The sequence below is a fragment of the Macaca mulatta genome, chromosome 4, assembly GCF_049350105.2.
Source record: "Macaca mulatta isolate MMU2019108-1 chromosome 4, T2T-MMU8v2.0, whole genome shotgun sequence".
NCBI lineage: Eukaryota > Metazoa > Chordata > Mammalia > Primates > Cercopithecidae > Macaca > Macaca mulatta.
The window spans coordinates 34,599,882-34,617,755 of NC_133409.1; the positions used below are offsets into that span (position 1 = coordinate 34,599,882).

General features: G+C 38.8%; 1 protein-coding gene across 3 annotated transcripts in view; it reads right to left on the bottom strand.

Moving 5' to 3' along the window:
• Window positions 1–2,960: 2,960 nt before the first annotated feature.
• The window catches only part of ARHGAP18 (Rho GTPase activating protein 18), a 195,723-nt gene continuing 180,809 nt past the window's right edge, over window positions 2,961–17,874 (bottom strand). For all 3 annotated transcript variants that reach the window (XM_015137472.3, XM_001105288.5, XM_078001190.1), the window contains 3 exons: window positions 10,363–10,487; window positions 6,396–6,457; window positions 2,961–4,580 (listed from right to left, as the gene is read on the bottom strand). In XM_015137472.3, the coding sequence (XP_014992958.3) occupies window positions 4,489–4,580; window positions 6,396–6,457; window positions 10,363–10,487 (279 nt within the window). In that variant the 3' untranslated portion in view covers window positions 2,961–4,488. The remainder of the gene's footprint in view (window positions 4,581–6,395; window positions 6,458–10,362; window positions 10,488–17,874) is intronic.

A 17,874-nucleotide genomic window follows, 5' to 3' on the forward strand; every position in this document is an offset into this window, starting at 1 on the left:
ACCATTCAGGACATAGGCATGGGCAAAGACTTCATGACTAAAACACCAAAAGCAATGGCAACAAAAGCCAAAATTGACAAATGGGATCTAATTAAACTAAAGAGCTTCTGCACAGCAAAAGAAACTATCATCAGAGTAAACAGGCAACCTACAGAATGGAGAAAATTTTTGCAGTCCATCCATCTGACAAAGGGCTAATATCCAGATTCTTCAAGGAACTTAAACAAATTTACAATAAAATCAACCCTATCAAAAAGTGGGTGAACGATATGAACAGACACTTCTCAAAAGAAGACATTTATGCAGCCAACAAACATGGAAAAAAGCTCATCATCACTGGTCATTAGAGAAATGCAAATAAAAACCACAATGAGATACCATCTCATGCCAGTTAGAACGGTGATCATTAAGAAGTCAGGAAACAACAGATACTGGAGAGGATGTGGAGAAATAAGAACACTTTACACTGTTGGTGGGAGTGTAAATTCATTCAACCATTGTGGAAGACAGTGTGGCAATTCCTCAAGGATCTAGAACCAGAAATACCATTTGACCCAGCAATCCCATTACTGGCTATATACCCAAAGGATTATAAATCATTCTACTATAAAGACACATGCACACATGGTTTATTGCAGCATTATTCACAATAGCAAAGACTTGGAACCAACCCAAATGCCCATCTATGATAGATTGGATAAAAGAAAATGTGACACATACACACCATAGAATACTATGCAGCCATAAAAAAGGATGAGTTCATGTCCTTTGCAGGGACATGGATAAAGCTGGAAACCATCATTCTCAGCAAGCTAACACAGGAACAGAAAACCAAGCACCATATATTCTCACTCATAAGTGGGAGCTGAATAACGAGAACACATGGAGACAGAGGCGGAACATCACACACTGGCACCTATCAGGGACTGGGGAGCTGGGGAGGGAGAGCATTAGGAGAAATACCTAATGTATATGACAGGTCGATGGGTGCAGCAAAACACCAACGCACATGTATACCTATGTAATAAACCTGCACGTTCTGCACATGTATCCCAGAACTTAAACTATATTTAAAAAAAAAAAAAAAAGTTAATTATGCCGTCTTATCTTAGACATCCCTTCACTTACTTTCCCGGTTCACTGCCTTCCTTCCTGTCATAATCCTTCTGCTTGAAATAGACGTTGTCAAAAGCCTAATTTCAGCTTAGAAAAATGTCCTCTTCTCCCACCCTTCCCATTCAATGGATTAAGGATAAAAGCAGACAAACAGATTGAATATAGAAACTCTGAAATTATTTACAATTTCAGAATCAGTAATCAAAGCAAGAGCTCCACAGTGTTCTTACCTAACTGCCTGGCACTGAGTCTTAGCAACTTCCCTATGAACTCAGGTTCATTTAAAAAACTTCCCGTAGTTTCGATTCAAAGGAATCCCTGACCAATACTGCCACCTACTGATGAGTAGGTGAGAAACCAGGACAATCAGAGAGTGCAAACCAGTTTAATGAAAACGAGGAAAGACAATAATGAAAAATCCCATGAAGTTGGTAAAATAATCTGCCTTTCCCAAAGAGTACTAGTAAGGAGTTTACATCGAATTCTACAGCAGCATTAAGCAAAGATTGTGTAAGTGCAAAGAATTACAATGACCTCCGATATAGTCTGGCTCTGTGTCCCCACCCGAATCTCATCTTGAATTGTAATCTGAATTGTAATCCCCACATGTTGGGGGAGGGACCTTGTGGGAGGTGACTGAATCATGAGGGCAGTTCCCCGTGCTGTTCTCGTGATTGGGAGTTCTCACAAGATCTGATGGTTTTGTGAGGGGCTTTTCCCCCCTTCACTCTGCACTTCTCTTTCTTCTCTGTCCTGGCGCCATATGAAGGACATGTTTTCTTCCCCTTCCGCCATGACTGTAGGTTTTCTGAGGCCTCCCCAACTATGTGAGTCAATTAAACTTCTTTTCTTTATAAATTCCCCACTCTCAGGTATTTCTTCATAGCAATGTGAGAACAGATTAATGAAGCCTCTTTGAGAAAGGAGCATCACCAACGTTAACAGGACAACCAGTCCTCCCTTAAGAGTTCAAATGTTTCAAACTCAAGGCAAATACATTTGTTTTTATTTTGTCTCATACACACACAGAAAAACAAATAAAAATCTAGCCTGAGATTTAAAACTCACTAAGGGAAAAGAATCACAGCAAAAGCAGTAGGTTAATATCAGGATATGTATATTCAAGGATCTATAGTATCAAGCTTTTTTTCTCTTTAGATCCAGCCATGGTGGCATGTACCTGTGGTCCTAGGTACTTAGGAGACTGAGGCAGGAGGATTGCTTGAGCCCCAGCACTTGAGGCTGCAGTTAGCCATGAATGCGCTACTGTACTCCAATCTGGACAACAGAGAAAGACCCTGTCTCTAAAAAAATAAAGATTTTTTAAAGTCCATATTTTTTGGTTATTTATGTCATATTATTCAATATTGATTAACTTGGGTCATGAGTTCTAAAAGGCATTCAAAATAAAATGGCATTTTCACTTTTTAAAAATTAAGATCTGATACTTTTTCATGATCAAAAATATGTTGTGTCTCCCTCCTGACCCTCCTTTTCAGGTAGGTAGCAAACATTGTGAAAATTAGTTGGCATAGGCTTCAGAAAACCTTTTACTTAAATCATCATCCTCACTGCTATCTTTTTTTTTTTTTTTTGAAGTCATATACACCTAAAATGTTCTAAGCCCTTAATTTTTCTTTTATGTTGTTAATTGTTTTCAACCCACTAATAAGTACCATTTTGCTAATTGGGAAATTAATACATATTGTCAAAGAAACAGACTAAACTGTATTTTGAAAATCCTAAAAAATAAAAATTTGTAAAAGGAAAAAAACTAAAGATGAAAACACATTTATATCTCTGACATCTTCCTACTTTAAAAATGACAAAGAAAATAGCAGAAATAAAATAGAGGTGACTTTTAATAACAAAAAGAGTCCATTTCTCAATATTAATAAAGAGCAAAAATACTCATAAACACATAGGATTAAAAGTAATGATTCCAAGAGAAGATAATTTAGAAAAAGGCATTTAATTACAAAATTTTCTTTTAAATAAAAAAAGCAATGGCACGAATCACCACAAAATTATTTAAGTGATCATATCCACAGGCTGTTCTTGTAATTATATGCTAAAAATTTATGACTGTTCTCATTAACACCATTCCCCCCCCCTTAATTAGAGACATCAAGAGCTTCTGAGAATGTGTAATTTTTCCTAAAGTACTACTAAAAGTATCATAAACACCGTTTGTGCAGCATTCATTTACATCACCTTTTATTTACTACCTTCTAAACTCATAAAATATTTAACATTTCTCTACTTCATTTCTCTTATTTACAATACAGAGGCTCATCTCTTGTCACAATATGGTTTGTGCATTAAAATCCCTGGGAATAGGCTTTTGACAATATTTTAATAAATTGACTCCTATTATTTAAAATAAGAACACAAACAAAAGCTTGTTCACCCAGAAGAATAACTCTTCCAGTAGACTTATTCAGGAGTTTAAAAAAAATCCCTCTTTAAGTAAAGTACTTTCTTCAACCATTACTGGATTATACTATCATGCATATTTATAACGCTAATATGACAACACGTAAAGCCAGCTATGACTTTTAAAATTCCATTTAGAAGAGTACAGTAGACAGAAAGTGCTTTGGCTTTCACTCTCTTGTTATCCATAATCCAGTTATTATTTCACATGGGTATATTTTATTTATTCTTAGTATATAAGTATTTAATGGTTCAGTAATAACTGGCAGCTTCTGACAGTCCTATTTTCTTGATCGCTGATACAATTCTGTGAACATAAGTCAGATGAACTGAAAAAAAATGCAAATCACCTCCTGTGATACAGCAGGAAAAGGTGGAACATTATTATTTGAGCAAATGATTCAAAGAGATGAATACTAACATTCTGTCGTGACAGGAATACTGTGAAATTAGGTATGTTTTAATGTGCTATCTTCACAACTTGCCATACCTGGTATTTGTTATCTTTTTGGTCAAAAAGCAAACCTAACTGGGAAAGGGCAGATGTGAGGAGGTAATAGAGGTGAGGGAGCATATATTACAGTATACATGAGTTTAGGAGAAAAGAGTGGGAAGAGAATACATTTTCACATATTAAAAAAAACAACTATGTCACATCTGGACACATTTCACAGAGCATATGAAAACTGCCCATAAGCTAATTAAGCCTCTTTACTCTCACTCCAGAAATTTTTTTCTAATAATAACATTAATAATAATTAATATAATTCTGGCAGCAGCACAAATCTATGACTTTTTAAGGCTTGAGGGAGTCATTTTTAAATAGTTGGGTACAACTGAATAATCAGAGTCCTGCCATTTCTTTTATTTACACTCTTGACTCAGCAAGAATTATTACAGAAGGTCCACATGGTTATCTGCAGCTGGTTAAGTCTTCTACAATGGCTTTGACTTTATAACCCACTCAGCATTTGGGTTAAGCTGATATAAATCCTTCATGTAAGTGTCATCATCAAGGCAGCGTTCCCCTGTTAAAATAGATGTTGCGTCAGTTTAATACAGCAGGTAGATTGGTATGCAATTTTAAACTTAAGCTTAATTATTTAACTCTTAAATCTTGGGCTTCAACATACTTATTCTACTTTGGGAGGCTGAGGTGGGCAGATTGCTTGAGATCTGGAGTTTGAGATCAGCCTGGGCAACATAATGAAACCCCGTCTCTACAAAAAATACAAAAATTAGCTAAGCATGGTGGCTCGCACCTGTAGTCCCAGCTACTCAGGAGGTTGAGGTGGGAGGATGGCTTGAGCTCAGGAGGTGGAGGTTGCAGTGAGCCGAGATTGCGCCACTGCACTCCAGCGTGGGTGACAGAGGCAGACACTGTCTCCAAAACAAAACAAATAAAAAAAAAAACTTCTCATTCTTTCCTGTTTCTCAAAATATTGTAAAAATTGGCCAACAACTGGAAAAGTAAAATTGATAGTCTTTCTCTAAATGAATAGGTTTCAAATTAATTTAGGAAGCTGAAAATATTTTGTATGATAGGCTTTTAAATGGTTCCTTAAAACCTTAATCACCTTATTAGGAGGGGCAATGGTTCTGAATCCACCTAAGAAACTACACTTAATTCCCAAGATCTAAAAGTAAAAGAATAAATCAAATATATTAATATTTAAATAACCTTTACTAATAGAGTTAACAATTCCAGGTTTCTAGTGTCATGGCCTATTTAAAGAATAAGCCTTCACATTCCTATCTTTAACTTTCAATAATTTATTAACATTTTTAATTCCCACAAAAACATTCTACATAATTTATTGTTTTATATGTATGTATGTATATATGTGTGTGTGTGTGTGTGTGTGTGTATATATATATATTTTTTGAGACAGAGTCTCGCTCTGTTGCCCAGGCTGGAGTGCAGTGGCCTGATCTCGGTTCACTGCAAGCTCTGCCTCCCGGGTTCACATCATTCTCCTGCCTCAGCCTCCTGAGTAGCTGGGATTACAAGCACCCGCCACCATGCCCGGCTAATTTGTTTTTTGTATTTTTAGTAGAGACGGGGTTTAACCATGTTAGCCAGGATGGTCTCGATCTCCTGACCACGTGATCCACCTGCCTTGGCCTCCCAAAATGCTGGGATCACAGGCGTGAGCCACCGTGCCCGCCCTGTAAAATTATTTTTAATTACTATTTTGAACTTAACATTATTTCATTTATTTCTTAATAATTTTACCCTTACCATTTCCAAGAGTCAAAAAAGAGAAAAAGATTATTTCAAATTTTTAAAAAGAGATGGGTAAGACTCACTGATAATTACAAAAGGGTAAAATATAAAACATGGTCAAAATTAATTCATTCCATTTTTTAAATTACTAATGTGAATTTGAGTGTGTGTGCATGTGTATAAAATTTAGCAGTAAATCAACTATGGCAAAAGTAAATCTGCTTTTACTAAAAATATCTAATACTGTACTATAATAAAGTGTTATCTTAGCCTTATATAAACTCAACTACTTCCTTTACTATGTGACATGAGTATATTAAAAAGAAGAGAGTTTTGAAAAACTTGCATCATTAACCATTCCAGGAGTTATTCTTACTGTATAGGGAACTTGCCTTTGCTGAAATTGAACATAGATGGGCATTTGTACAGAAGGAGCTCAAACAGAGCCTGAAGAGAAAGGTCAAACCATTAAATAAATTCACAATATTCAGCAACTATCTAAAGCATGGTATATTTTACTTCTAATTTCCTGTTCTTCCTCCAAAGACATAAATAATAACCACTGGCAATATCCAAACAGCATGTGAAATGTAAAGAGAAAAAAAAACCTGCTTACCAATATTTCCTCCAATTTCATACAAAAAAACTTCTCCTTTCTTGAGAGTCTGGGCAACCCCACTATGAGGGACAAAACAAAGGGATTACTTGTATCATCAAACAGCTTGCAAGTAAATCACTTTAACGTGCTTGGGGAATTCTGGCTGGTATGGAAAAATTCATAACTTAGATACACTGTAATTATCTACACGTTTGTATTTTCCCATCTGTTAAATGTACCCAATAGGTAATAAAAGTGTCACACCTGTACATTAAGATAAACAAATGGAATTATACATCTGAAGGCAAAATAGTAAATCAGTATCTAAATTTGTAAAATTCAAAAGAAAAGTTAATGTAACATTTCAGCTGCCAATCAAATTATTAATATGATTATCCACTTTGTATACAAGCCTAAATGGTCCTCATAAAACTATTAAAAGAAATGTTTCCACCTTAGTTTTCACATTATGCTTATTCAATAAGTATTTATCATGCGTTTGCTGTGCTGACAACTCCAGTAGTGTGCAAGATGCATATAAAGAATAAGACATGCGTCTGGCTGGGTGTGAAGGCTCATGCCTGTAATCCTAGCACTTTGGGAGGCCAAAGCAGGTAGATCGCTTGAGCCCAGCCTGGGCAACATGGCAAAACCCCGTCTCTACCCAAAATACAAAAAATTCAGCCGGGCATGGTAGTGAGCGCCTGTGATCCTAGCTCCTCGGGAGGCTGAGGTGGGAGGACTGCTTGAGCCCAGGAGATGGACATTGCAGTGAGCTGAGATTGTGCCACTGCATTCCAGCCTGGGAGACAGAATGAGACCCTGTCTCCAAAAAGACAAAAAAAAAAAGTGTTTAAAGATTTACACTCTTCAAAGAATAAAGTGTTCCAGAACAAGCTTCAAACATAAAAATTGGTGAAACTCAGTGGCTTTCAAATCTTTCTATAAAAGAATTACCTGAGAAACCTGCTAAAAATTCAGACCGAGAGCTCTAGAAACTCAGATTTAACTGGTCTAGAATAAAGCCCAAGAAACTGCTTTTCAAATGCTCTATAGTGGATTCTGAAGCATGGCAAGGTTAGTAGACCACTGAGATAAGGCCCTGAAGACACGCTCTCTGGAACTGAGAAGAGAAAATCAGGTCTGACTTGTGTTCGAGCCATTAGGAAGAACATGGTATAGCGGCAGCCTCCTCACCACCCACGGAATGGCTTCTGGTTCTCCTCCTTTCTCTCCCCGCCCTGTGTCCCTGGCACACTGGAGGGCTCTCTGGGTCCTCAGGCTATGTTCCACCTGCTGCACTGCATCTGATCCACTTTGTTTCCAACCAGGGTGTAGGTTTATCTTTTAAATTAAGTAATTTAATCATTACTATTTTTGTTTTTAATCTAGTACATAACACAATCAACTATGTGTCTAAAGAGAGTCCCTATTTCTGTGAAAACCAAATTGAATGTTTCAGGAGACTTGATTTAAAGAAAGACATCTAGTTAGATATTGCTCTCAGACTGATTCTCAAGTATCTGTGCTCCACTTTAAAGAAACAGGAACTAGATTTCCTGGCATACTCAGATTTTTGCATAATGCTAATCAACAAATTCATCATTAAAGAAAAGGCAATAATCCTTTATCAAAGAATGAATGAATGTGCAATTTATTATACATATATTGTATGTCATTCATGTATCTATTGGCTTCAGTTGAGGAGGTGGGGGGAGAAAAAGAATGGAAGGATATAGAGTTTCCAACTGCCCCAACACAGGTGGAATACAAATGGAAGAAGCACAGGAATGTGGTGGAAGAAATATATAAACATTTACTGAGAATTTCACTTATTATGTGGCCCAGACAGACAGTGCTATATGTGCACGATCATTTTCCTAGTTAATTACAATAATAGACGCTATTCTGGTCCATTCTTATAAATGAGGAAGTTGGACTTAAAGAGATAAAAACTAGCTGAAGGTGAAACAGAAATAGTTAGCTTTGAAATCCAGATTGCATCCGCAAGCATAGGGAAAGGGGCTGAGGACTGGGTGCGGAAGTGAGGTAAATGGAGGAGAAGTTTACCAGACTTCCATCTAGGTGGAGAAGGATAGGAGGAAGAGCGGGAAGAAGATACCCTAATCCGGGTGTAGCAAATGCTTATTTAATACAAACACAACAAGCAGGAAATCCAAAATTGTCAGAGGATAGTTGTCACAAGTTGGTGCTTTCTGTAACAATATACCTATGATTGTTTCATGCTGTACCTTAAATATTAAAGTCACAGTTGAATGTGGTGTACAGCTTCATAGTCTCACACTATTAGCAAGTAGAGGAACAAAAGCACAGACTAAATTGAGCACTTGGGTCCTGAAAGTAAATGTAAATTAACTGTGTCTGGCTGGAAAGAGCTGCTTATATCTGAAGTCTGGCCAGGTCTTCAGGTACACATTCTGGGAGACAATGAGAGCATGGCTGGTGGGAAGAATGGCAAAAGTTAGTATCTACTAAGTCAAAGTAGGGAGCAGAGAGGAAGTGGACTGGCTTTGCAGAAGCTGCAAAACACTATAGGGAGGAAAGACATTTGAGAACTTCCAGCTGCCCCCAGGACATAATCCCCCAAAATCCATCTACTCTCAGACTCTGCACTAGTGGTTCCCAGATCTATGGTGCTCTGTAGATCCTCCAGCCAGCATGGAGAATGGTTATGGGACTGCCTTTGGAGTGAAACCACAGATTGAGAATTCCAGTTCTACCACCTATGAAAAAATGTGTGACCTTGCAAATCTCTGTTTTCTCATCAGTGAAACAGATGCAATAATAGCACTTACTTCAGAGTGCTGTTTTGAGGGAAGTTTACACTGGCTTATTGAAGCCTAGATATTACCAATAAACCTCTCTCTCATTTCATCACCATCTGTTAGCTGCACAGAGTCATCCTTTCTCCCAATTTATAAACCCTAAGGGAAGGTACTTTAAAATATATATCTCCCCTTCCATTTATGGTACTAGAAGTATGTAACATGTTTGTTCTGTTTAAGGCCCTGTGCTAGAACAGAAACATATTACATACTTCTAGTACCATATATTAAAATCGGAGAGGCTTTGGCAGAAAGCTTGATTGAAGCCCCCAAATGTTAGAATGAGGAGATTAAATTCAATGAAAGACCAAGAGAGAGTATTCGTAAACTGAGATGCCAGTGCCCTGGATTTCCCTCTGTTTTTAAACATTTAGTTTATTTCAGTGACTGAAAATGAGGCTGGAGAAGGCATGAAAACATGACTTCAGCTAAAAGAAAGAATTCAAAGGGCAAAACCTGAAAATTCAATATACTTGTTAGAATCTCTAAAATTTAAGAAAAGACACTACAAAGTGTTGTGGAAAGGGCATACTCTACTATAGTGAGAGGGATGCTAGCAGCTTTCCAATGACTTTCCCTGCCCCGTCAACCCCAAAATATAGATGAAGGGCCTGTTGTCCTTAATGAGGATGGTATGTTCTCCCCTTGAGACTTCAGCACTCAAAGGCCTGGTTTTCCTCTTTCAATTCTTTATGGTTTGTTTTTAAATTTGACCATTTTGAAATTCATTATATTTCATAGAAAAAGTTGTGTCTTTTCTTTATTTTAATGCCACTGCATCCTAATTAGTAATTTTTCTTACAGCCTACAAACAGTAATTAACCTCCAATCAACATATCCTGGAAAGAATATTGAGTGGTCTCGCTTGGCAAGCCCATCATAGGCCCAGTGAAGGAACGCTCAGAAATCCTGCTTGAATCAAGCTCAACCTGAACACAAGCCACATCAAATGAACTAAACTCATTCTAACAGTCTAATGGTTAAGTCTGCTGTTCTCTCCTTCTGGGAACACAACATTTTTAAGCATTTCATACTACCCCACAATTAAAAAAAGGAAAAAAAAGAAAAGCAGCAGCGAACGGGAGAGAGAGAGCAAGTGAGTTATGCCATGGAATAATTAACACAAAACAGGCCTCTACCTTTCTTGGCTGAGAAACCTGGCAAGTACATCACTGGCTTTTAGTTCTTCAGTTAGCTGTATTGCCATGGAAACTTTCGAAAGATGGGGAGCTTGCACTCGAATCACTCCCTGAGGAACGTCAGCCTGCAAAGCAATAATGACACTGGAACAAAGCTGGCAGCAGCTGGAATGTGTAACTCTACAATGCATTATATAGTAAGTGTGCTTAACTACTACACATTTTACTTCACTACATAAAAACCTTAACTACTGTATAATGTAATTTGCTAAATTACATCAAACCTCAAATATCCTCTTAATGGTGATAGGAGAACTTTATAATGCCTGTGCAGTAATGCTTAATTATTTTTAAAGATGTAAAGAATGACAGCAATAACCATTACTGCCATATTAAGTGCTGATTTCTGAGTATTATCTACTAGAGGGTGCTTCTTCATGTAGCAATTTATGAAATTGAATCAGAAAGAAGTTACTTTGTGTGCTATTGCAATATGTACATTTGAAAAATCTTCCTGGACATTCACAAAATTTCACAAAAATTTTTTTGTCTCTGAATCTTTTATAAAAAAGAAACATGCTTTTCTATTTATATTATGTCTGTTCCCCATTTGGTTAATGAGCTCATGCTTTTTGGCTATACACTTTGAACTTACGATGACCCCTTCTAAATCTTTTGCCCACGGATGTGAAAAACATTTTATGGATTCGAGGATACCAGTGAAAGTTTATGAGGTTTGTAATACCAAAATGTCAGCTATAGCATTAGAAATATTAGGCTTAATTAATTCCTAAATGATTTTGCTAAACTAAATACTATTATTTATAACCATTATGACTTAGACCTTAGAATAAACAGCAAGCATAAATCATGTTTAAAAGATAATGCTTTAAAAAATATAAATACCCTGCTCAATTGAACCAAAATTTATTAAGCATCTACTGAGTACTGGATATTGTACTATGTTTACTTACCTAGTAATAAGAAACAAGTCCTTTACTGCATAATATTATTTTATGCCCACAATATCATGTCCTTTTTTTTCTTTTTAATGTACACAGTCTTGAATTTTTTTTTTTTTTAAATAAACATCTCGGGAGTTTGAGACTAGCCTAGCCAACATGGCAAGACCCTGTTTCTACTAAAATTAAAAAAAATTAGCTGGGTGTGGTGGTGCCCACCTGTAATCCCAGCTACTTGGGAGGCTGAGGTAGGAGAACTGCTTGAACCCAGGAGGCGGAGTTTGCAGTGAGCCAAGACGCACTCCAGCCTGGGAGACAGAGTGAGACTCCATCTCAAAAAATAAATTAATTAATTAAATAAATATCAAGCAGAGATATACAACAGATGCCATTAATCTGATTTCTTTCAAAGTTCAACAAAAATAATATACCTTTAGAATCAGGCTCTATAAAAATGTAGGTACCCTAAAAGATTTAATATTGCTTCTCAGTAATATCAGAGATTTAGTGTGGGAATAACAAGAAAAAGAAGCAATACTGTATAAGACTGTACAGTGAATATGGGACTGTGTAAGGCCACGGACTGCAAACAACAGCTAGACCTGCAAAGGTATCACAAAGGACCTGACCATCAACCTCAGAAATCCTGCTGCAGAGTGGGTGGTGCCCCACCTGCCTCCTTCCTCTGACCAATCAGTGAAGGGCCACAGAACACATTACTCCAAACCTTAACAAAAATAGACAAAGGCTTCCAGGGCCTTGCACTCATGATTTTGCTGGGCTAACTTTGGTCACAGCATCCTCTTCTAACTTCTCTTGCAGGACATATTATGCTCAATTCAATCTGTGAAGGACAACCTAATTCCAACCTCCCAATTCCAACCTGTGCCCAAATCCCTCAATTCCTGCTTCATCTTTCTACCCAGCCTGAATCCTTGGCTTGGTTTTTTGACTTATTGATACTTTAATCTATGACCTTGACCTTATCCCTAGGATACAAGTATAATTTCCTCTGTCCTTGATTCTGTGACAGGCTTTATTTTCACTTGTAACACTTGGGAAAACATGCTGCTTCTTGCAATGGATGGGGCATTTCATGTGGTACAAAGCAGTTATTAAATCAATGGTGTAACATACAACTCAGGGACTCCATGAACTTCTCCCTGGGGTTTGAACTCTAGGTTATTTCCCCCTATGGCCATTCAACCTGTTTGCATGGCCTCACCTATCTGTTGCCTCATAGAAGGTGGAAAAGAATAAGTGGCATGGACACCTTTAACGTTACACTGAAAATTGTAATAGCAACATCTGAAGCATTGAGACTGTGCTCGTAAAACCCCAATCTGCCTTGTCTACTCAGTAAGCACAACAATATTAGTATTTTGAATTCTGTTAGTTTATCACTATTATTACTATTGTTTTGTAGAGGGACCTGAATGGCAGGCTAGAGTTTGCAGATAGCCATGTACTTTATATCGAGGTTAAAAGTTAGGAAATCCTGGTTAAGTCATAGTGTCAAATATCCTTATATATAGGTTTATCAGGGACAGAAATTGCTCCTATAGTCACATCTTATCCAGCCCTAGAATATCAAGGCAGTCAAATCTACACTGACATTTAAAGTGAAGATGATTGGATTAAGTTTTTATATAGAGAAAGTCCACAATAAATGAGTTGCAAAACCAAAATGATTCAGAAAATAATATATTATCATAGAGAGTTTAGGGATATGGTAACCTTAAGTCAGCTCCTTGCCTTTCCCCCCACTATTTCTTGTAGCACCACCTATTGTTTAGATAAAAAGGCCCATCAGCACTCCAAGCTTTCCTATCTTTGTGTATGTTCTACTCCCCCTCCCAAATCTCTCTCTGCTAACCATTTTTCAAGGCTCAGCTCAAATACCTCAAACTCCATGGACTCTTCCATGCTCCACAGGGTCAAAAAGAATCTCTTCATTCTCATTCTTATAAAGGAGCCCTGACTCTCCTTTATAAGGGTCCTACTATATGACCTGTATTCTGGTTGTATGCCACATGTCTTACTGTCATATGTAGCCACCCATCAATGTTTATTAATTAAATGAATCATTCAAAATTACTTATTTTTTGTTTGTTTTTACAACAATTACAACATAAACAAAGTAAAATTAATCTAGAATAAAAGAAAGTATGCAAAGGGGTATCTCCTTAATGGCAAAAAAATCATCTTAGGAACATTGTCTAAAAGAAACAAGTTAAGGTGCCTCTATCCACCATATGGTATTCCTTCCACTACCAAGAAAAGACAAGAAGGGAAAGAAAGCAGAGAAAAGGAATTAAGTATGCTACAAGAGACGATTCAGTCACTTACTTCTGTAGAGAGTCAAAGAGAAAAGCCAGAGTTACTAACATTAGCATGTACCTGCTTGGGGATGTAGTCTCTTTTCCCCTCCAACACCTCTCATGAAGAGCTGAATGTATTAGTCTCTTCTCGTGCTGCTATGAAGAAATACCCAAGACTGGGTAATTTACAAAGAAAAAAGGTTTAATTGATTCACAGTTCCTCATGGCTAGGGAGGCCTCAGGAAACTTACAATCATGGCAGAAGGCACCTCTTCACAGGGCAGCAGGAGAGAGAAATGTCAAACAAAGGGAAAAATCCCTTATAAAACCATCAGATGTCATGAGAACTTACTCGCTATCACAAGGACAGCAGCATAAGGGTTACTACTGCCATGATTCAATTACCTCCTACCAGGTGCCTCCCACAACACATGGGGATTATGGAAACTACAATTCAAGATGAGATTTGGGTGGGGTATCATTCCATCCCCAGCCTCCCAAAATCTCATGTCCTCACATTTCAAAACATAATCATGCCTTTCCAACAGTCCCCCGAAGTCTTAACTCATTCCAGCATTAACCCAAAAGTCCAAGTCCAAGGCCTCATCTGAGACAAGGCAAGTCTCTTCTGCCTATGAGCCTGCAAAATCAAAAGCAAGTTAGTTACTTCCCGGATACAATGGGGATACAAGCAATGAGCAAATGCACCCATTCCAAATGGGAGAAATTGGCCAAAACAGGGGGCTACAGGCCCCATGAAAGTCTGAAATCCAACAGGGAAGTTGCCAAATCTTTTTTTTTTTTTTTTTTTTTTCCAATGGAGTCTTGCTTTGTCACCCAGGCTGGAGTGTAGTGGCATGATCTCAGCTCACTGCAACCTCTGCCTCCCGGGTTCAAGTGATTCTCCTGCCTCCTCCTCCCGAGTAGCTGAGATTATAGGTGCTTGCCACCATGCCCAGCTAAATTTTGTATTTTTAGTAGAGACAGGTTTCACCATGTTGGCTGCTGGTCTTGAACCCCTGACCTCAAGTGATCCACCCGCCTTGGCCTCCCAGAGTGCTGGGGTAACAGGCATGAGCCATCATGCCCAGTCTAACCAAATCTTAAAGTTCTAAAATGATCTTCTTTGACTCCATGTCTCACATTCTCACATTCAGGTCATGCTGATACAAGAGGTAGGCTCCAACAGCCTTGGGCAGCACTGTCCCTGTGGCTTTGCAGGGTACAGTCCCCCTCCCGGCTGCTTTCACAGGCTGCTGTTGAGTGTCTGCAGCCTTTCTAGGCACATAGCAACAGCTGTCAGTGGATCTACTATTCTGGGGTCTGAAGGACAATGGCCCTCCTCTTATAGCTCCACTAGGCAGTGTCCCAGTGGGGACTCTGTGTGGGGACTCCAAACCCACATCTCCCTTCTGCACTGCCTTAGTAGCGGTTCTCCATGAGGGTTCTGCCCCTGCAGCAAATTTTGCCTGGACATCTAGGCATTTCTGTCTATCCAGGCATTTCCATACAGCCTCTAAAATATAGGCGGAGACTCCCAAACCTCATTTCTTGACTTTGGTGTACCTACAGACTAAACACCATATGTAAACTTGCCAGGCTTAGGGTTTGCACCCTCTGAAGTAATGGCCCGAGCTGTACCTTGGCCCCTTTTAGCCACGGCTGGAGCTGAAGCAGTTGGGATTCAGGGCACCACGTCCTGAGGCTGCGTAGAGCAGGGGGGCCCTGGGCCTGGCCCAGGAAACCAGTTCTCCCTCCTAGGCCTCTCTGTGATGGGAAGGGCTGCCTTGAAGGTCTCTGACATGCCTTAGAGACATTTTTCCCATTGTCTTGGTGATTAACATTTAGCTTCTTGTTACTTATGCAAATGTCTGCAGTGGGATTGAACTTCTCCCCGGAAAATGGGTTTTTCTTTTCTATCACATTGTCAGGCTGCAAATTTTCCAGACTTTTATGTTCTGCTTCCCCTTGAATGCTTTGCCGCTTAGACATTTCCTCCACTAGATACCCTAAATCATCTCTCTCAAGTTCAAAGTTTCACAGACCTCTAGGGCAGAGTCAAATTGCCACCAGTTTCTTTGCTACAGCAGAGCAAGAATCACCCTTATTCCAGTTGCCAACAAGTTCCTCATCTCCATCTGTGACCCCTCAGCATGGACTTCTTTGTCCATAACACTACCAGCATTTTGGTCAAAGCCATTCAACGCATCTCTAGAAGTTCCAAACTTTCCCACATCTTCCTGTCTTCTGAGCCCTCCAAGTCTTTGGGAAGTTCCAAATTCTTTCATATTTTCTTATCTTCTTCTGAGCCCTCCAAACGGTTCCAACCTTTGCCTGTTACCCAGTTTCAAAGTCACTTCCACATTTTCAGGTATCTTTACAGCAGCACCCCACTCTATCGGTACCAATATCTGTATTAGTCATGGTTCTCTAAAGGGACAGAATTCATAGCATAGATGTATACATAAAGGGGAGTTTATTAAGGAGTATTGACTCACATGATGACATGGTGAAGTCCCACAATAGCTCATCTGCAAGCTGAGGAGCAAGGAAGCCAGTCCGAGTCCCAAAACCTCAAAAGCGGGGAAGCGGACAGTGCAGCCTTCAGTCTGTGGCTGAAGGCCAGACAGCCCCTGGCAAACCACTGGTGTAAGTCCAACAGTCCAAACCTTGAAGAACTTGGAGTCCAGTGTTCGAGAGCAGGAAGCATCCAGCCAGGAGAAAGATGAAGGCCAGAGGACTCAGCAAGTCTGTTCTTTCCACTTTCTTCTGCCTATTTTTATTCTAGCCATGGTGGCAGCTGATTAGATGGTGCCCACTCACATTGAGGGTGGGTCTGCCTCTCCAGTCCACCAACCTAAATGTTAATCTCCTTTGGCAACACCCTCACAGACACACCCAGGAACAATACTTTGCATCTGTCAGTCCAATCAAGTTGACACTCAATATTGACCATCACACGAAGAAGGCCTCTAATAGTATGACCATACGCCCATGATTTCTAAATAAGCTCAGGTATCATAGCTTTGGGGAGTACGACCATGCTTCCTTATGAAATGAGGTGTTGAGTTCAGGGTGGTATAAGGACTTGCACAGAAAGCACTACATCTGACCCAGGAATCTAGGATCTTTCTGATAGTTAAGAGTTTTAATAGAGTCCCAAGGTACTAGCTTCTGGGGGCAATTGAGAGTTTTCACGTATATGTGTAATGTTAGGTAATTGACATATAATTGACATAAAAACCACAGGCTGGTTTTTGCCAAGATGGGAAGCAGCATGAGTACCCTCCTACAGATTCCTTCTGGCTATGAAATAAAACATTTCCCACATCCCTTTCCCTCAATGAGCAGGGAATGAGGTTAAGCCACCTTTGAGCTCAGCAAGAAACCGTCCCAAGCTACAAACTGTAATCATTTTGACTTATTTCAAACAGCTTGAATATCAACATCCTTGGAAAGCATTTCATTAAACTAACAATAGTACATGGTTTTCATTAAACCTTCCTAGGCTGACATTCCCTGACCACTAGAGAACCTGTATTCTATAGCAAGGAAAGCGTGTGTGTGTGGTTTGTGTGTCTATGGGATATGAACATTTCTCAGCTTGTTTATTTCTGCAGTGATTCATTCTATCCAAATTCTTACAACGATACAGAGATTGAGAGTTTGACTCAATATGGATCTACAATGTTCTTTATCTCCGAAGAAGAAATGAGTTTAACCAATATATATAATGGTAAAACTAAAGAGTTAAACTTGTTTCTGGGAAGTTTTTTGCTGGATATCTTGACAAGGAAGGCCAAATGATATTTATGAAGATGACAAACAATAAATTATGCCAAAGCCATCATTTAAATGGTGTATGACAACCACTATTAAGTACTAGAATCATGCTCTATCGAATACTGAAGCTATTAGTATACTAATTACATTGAGATGCCAAGCTTTGAAAAGACACAACATGCCTGATAGTTAAGCCAAACAGTCTGTTCTTAACTTGAGCCATAATAATAACTGAATCTGTACACAGTATGATCTTTATAACCTTTCTATTTCACATGTTTTAATCTAAAGTTGTGACTCTGTCCCCTGCATTTTTTTCCCCATTGAGAGAGGGGAGGAGTGTGCTTGCGAACTGCAGTTATGTGAGGTACAGCAGGACTGGAGAAGGGCAGTATTTGACTAACACACCATCAAAGAAAAGTCACAAAGGATTTTACAACTTCAAG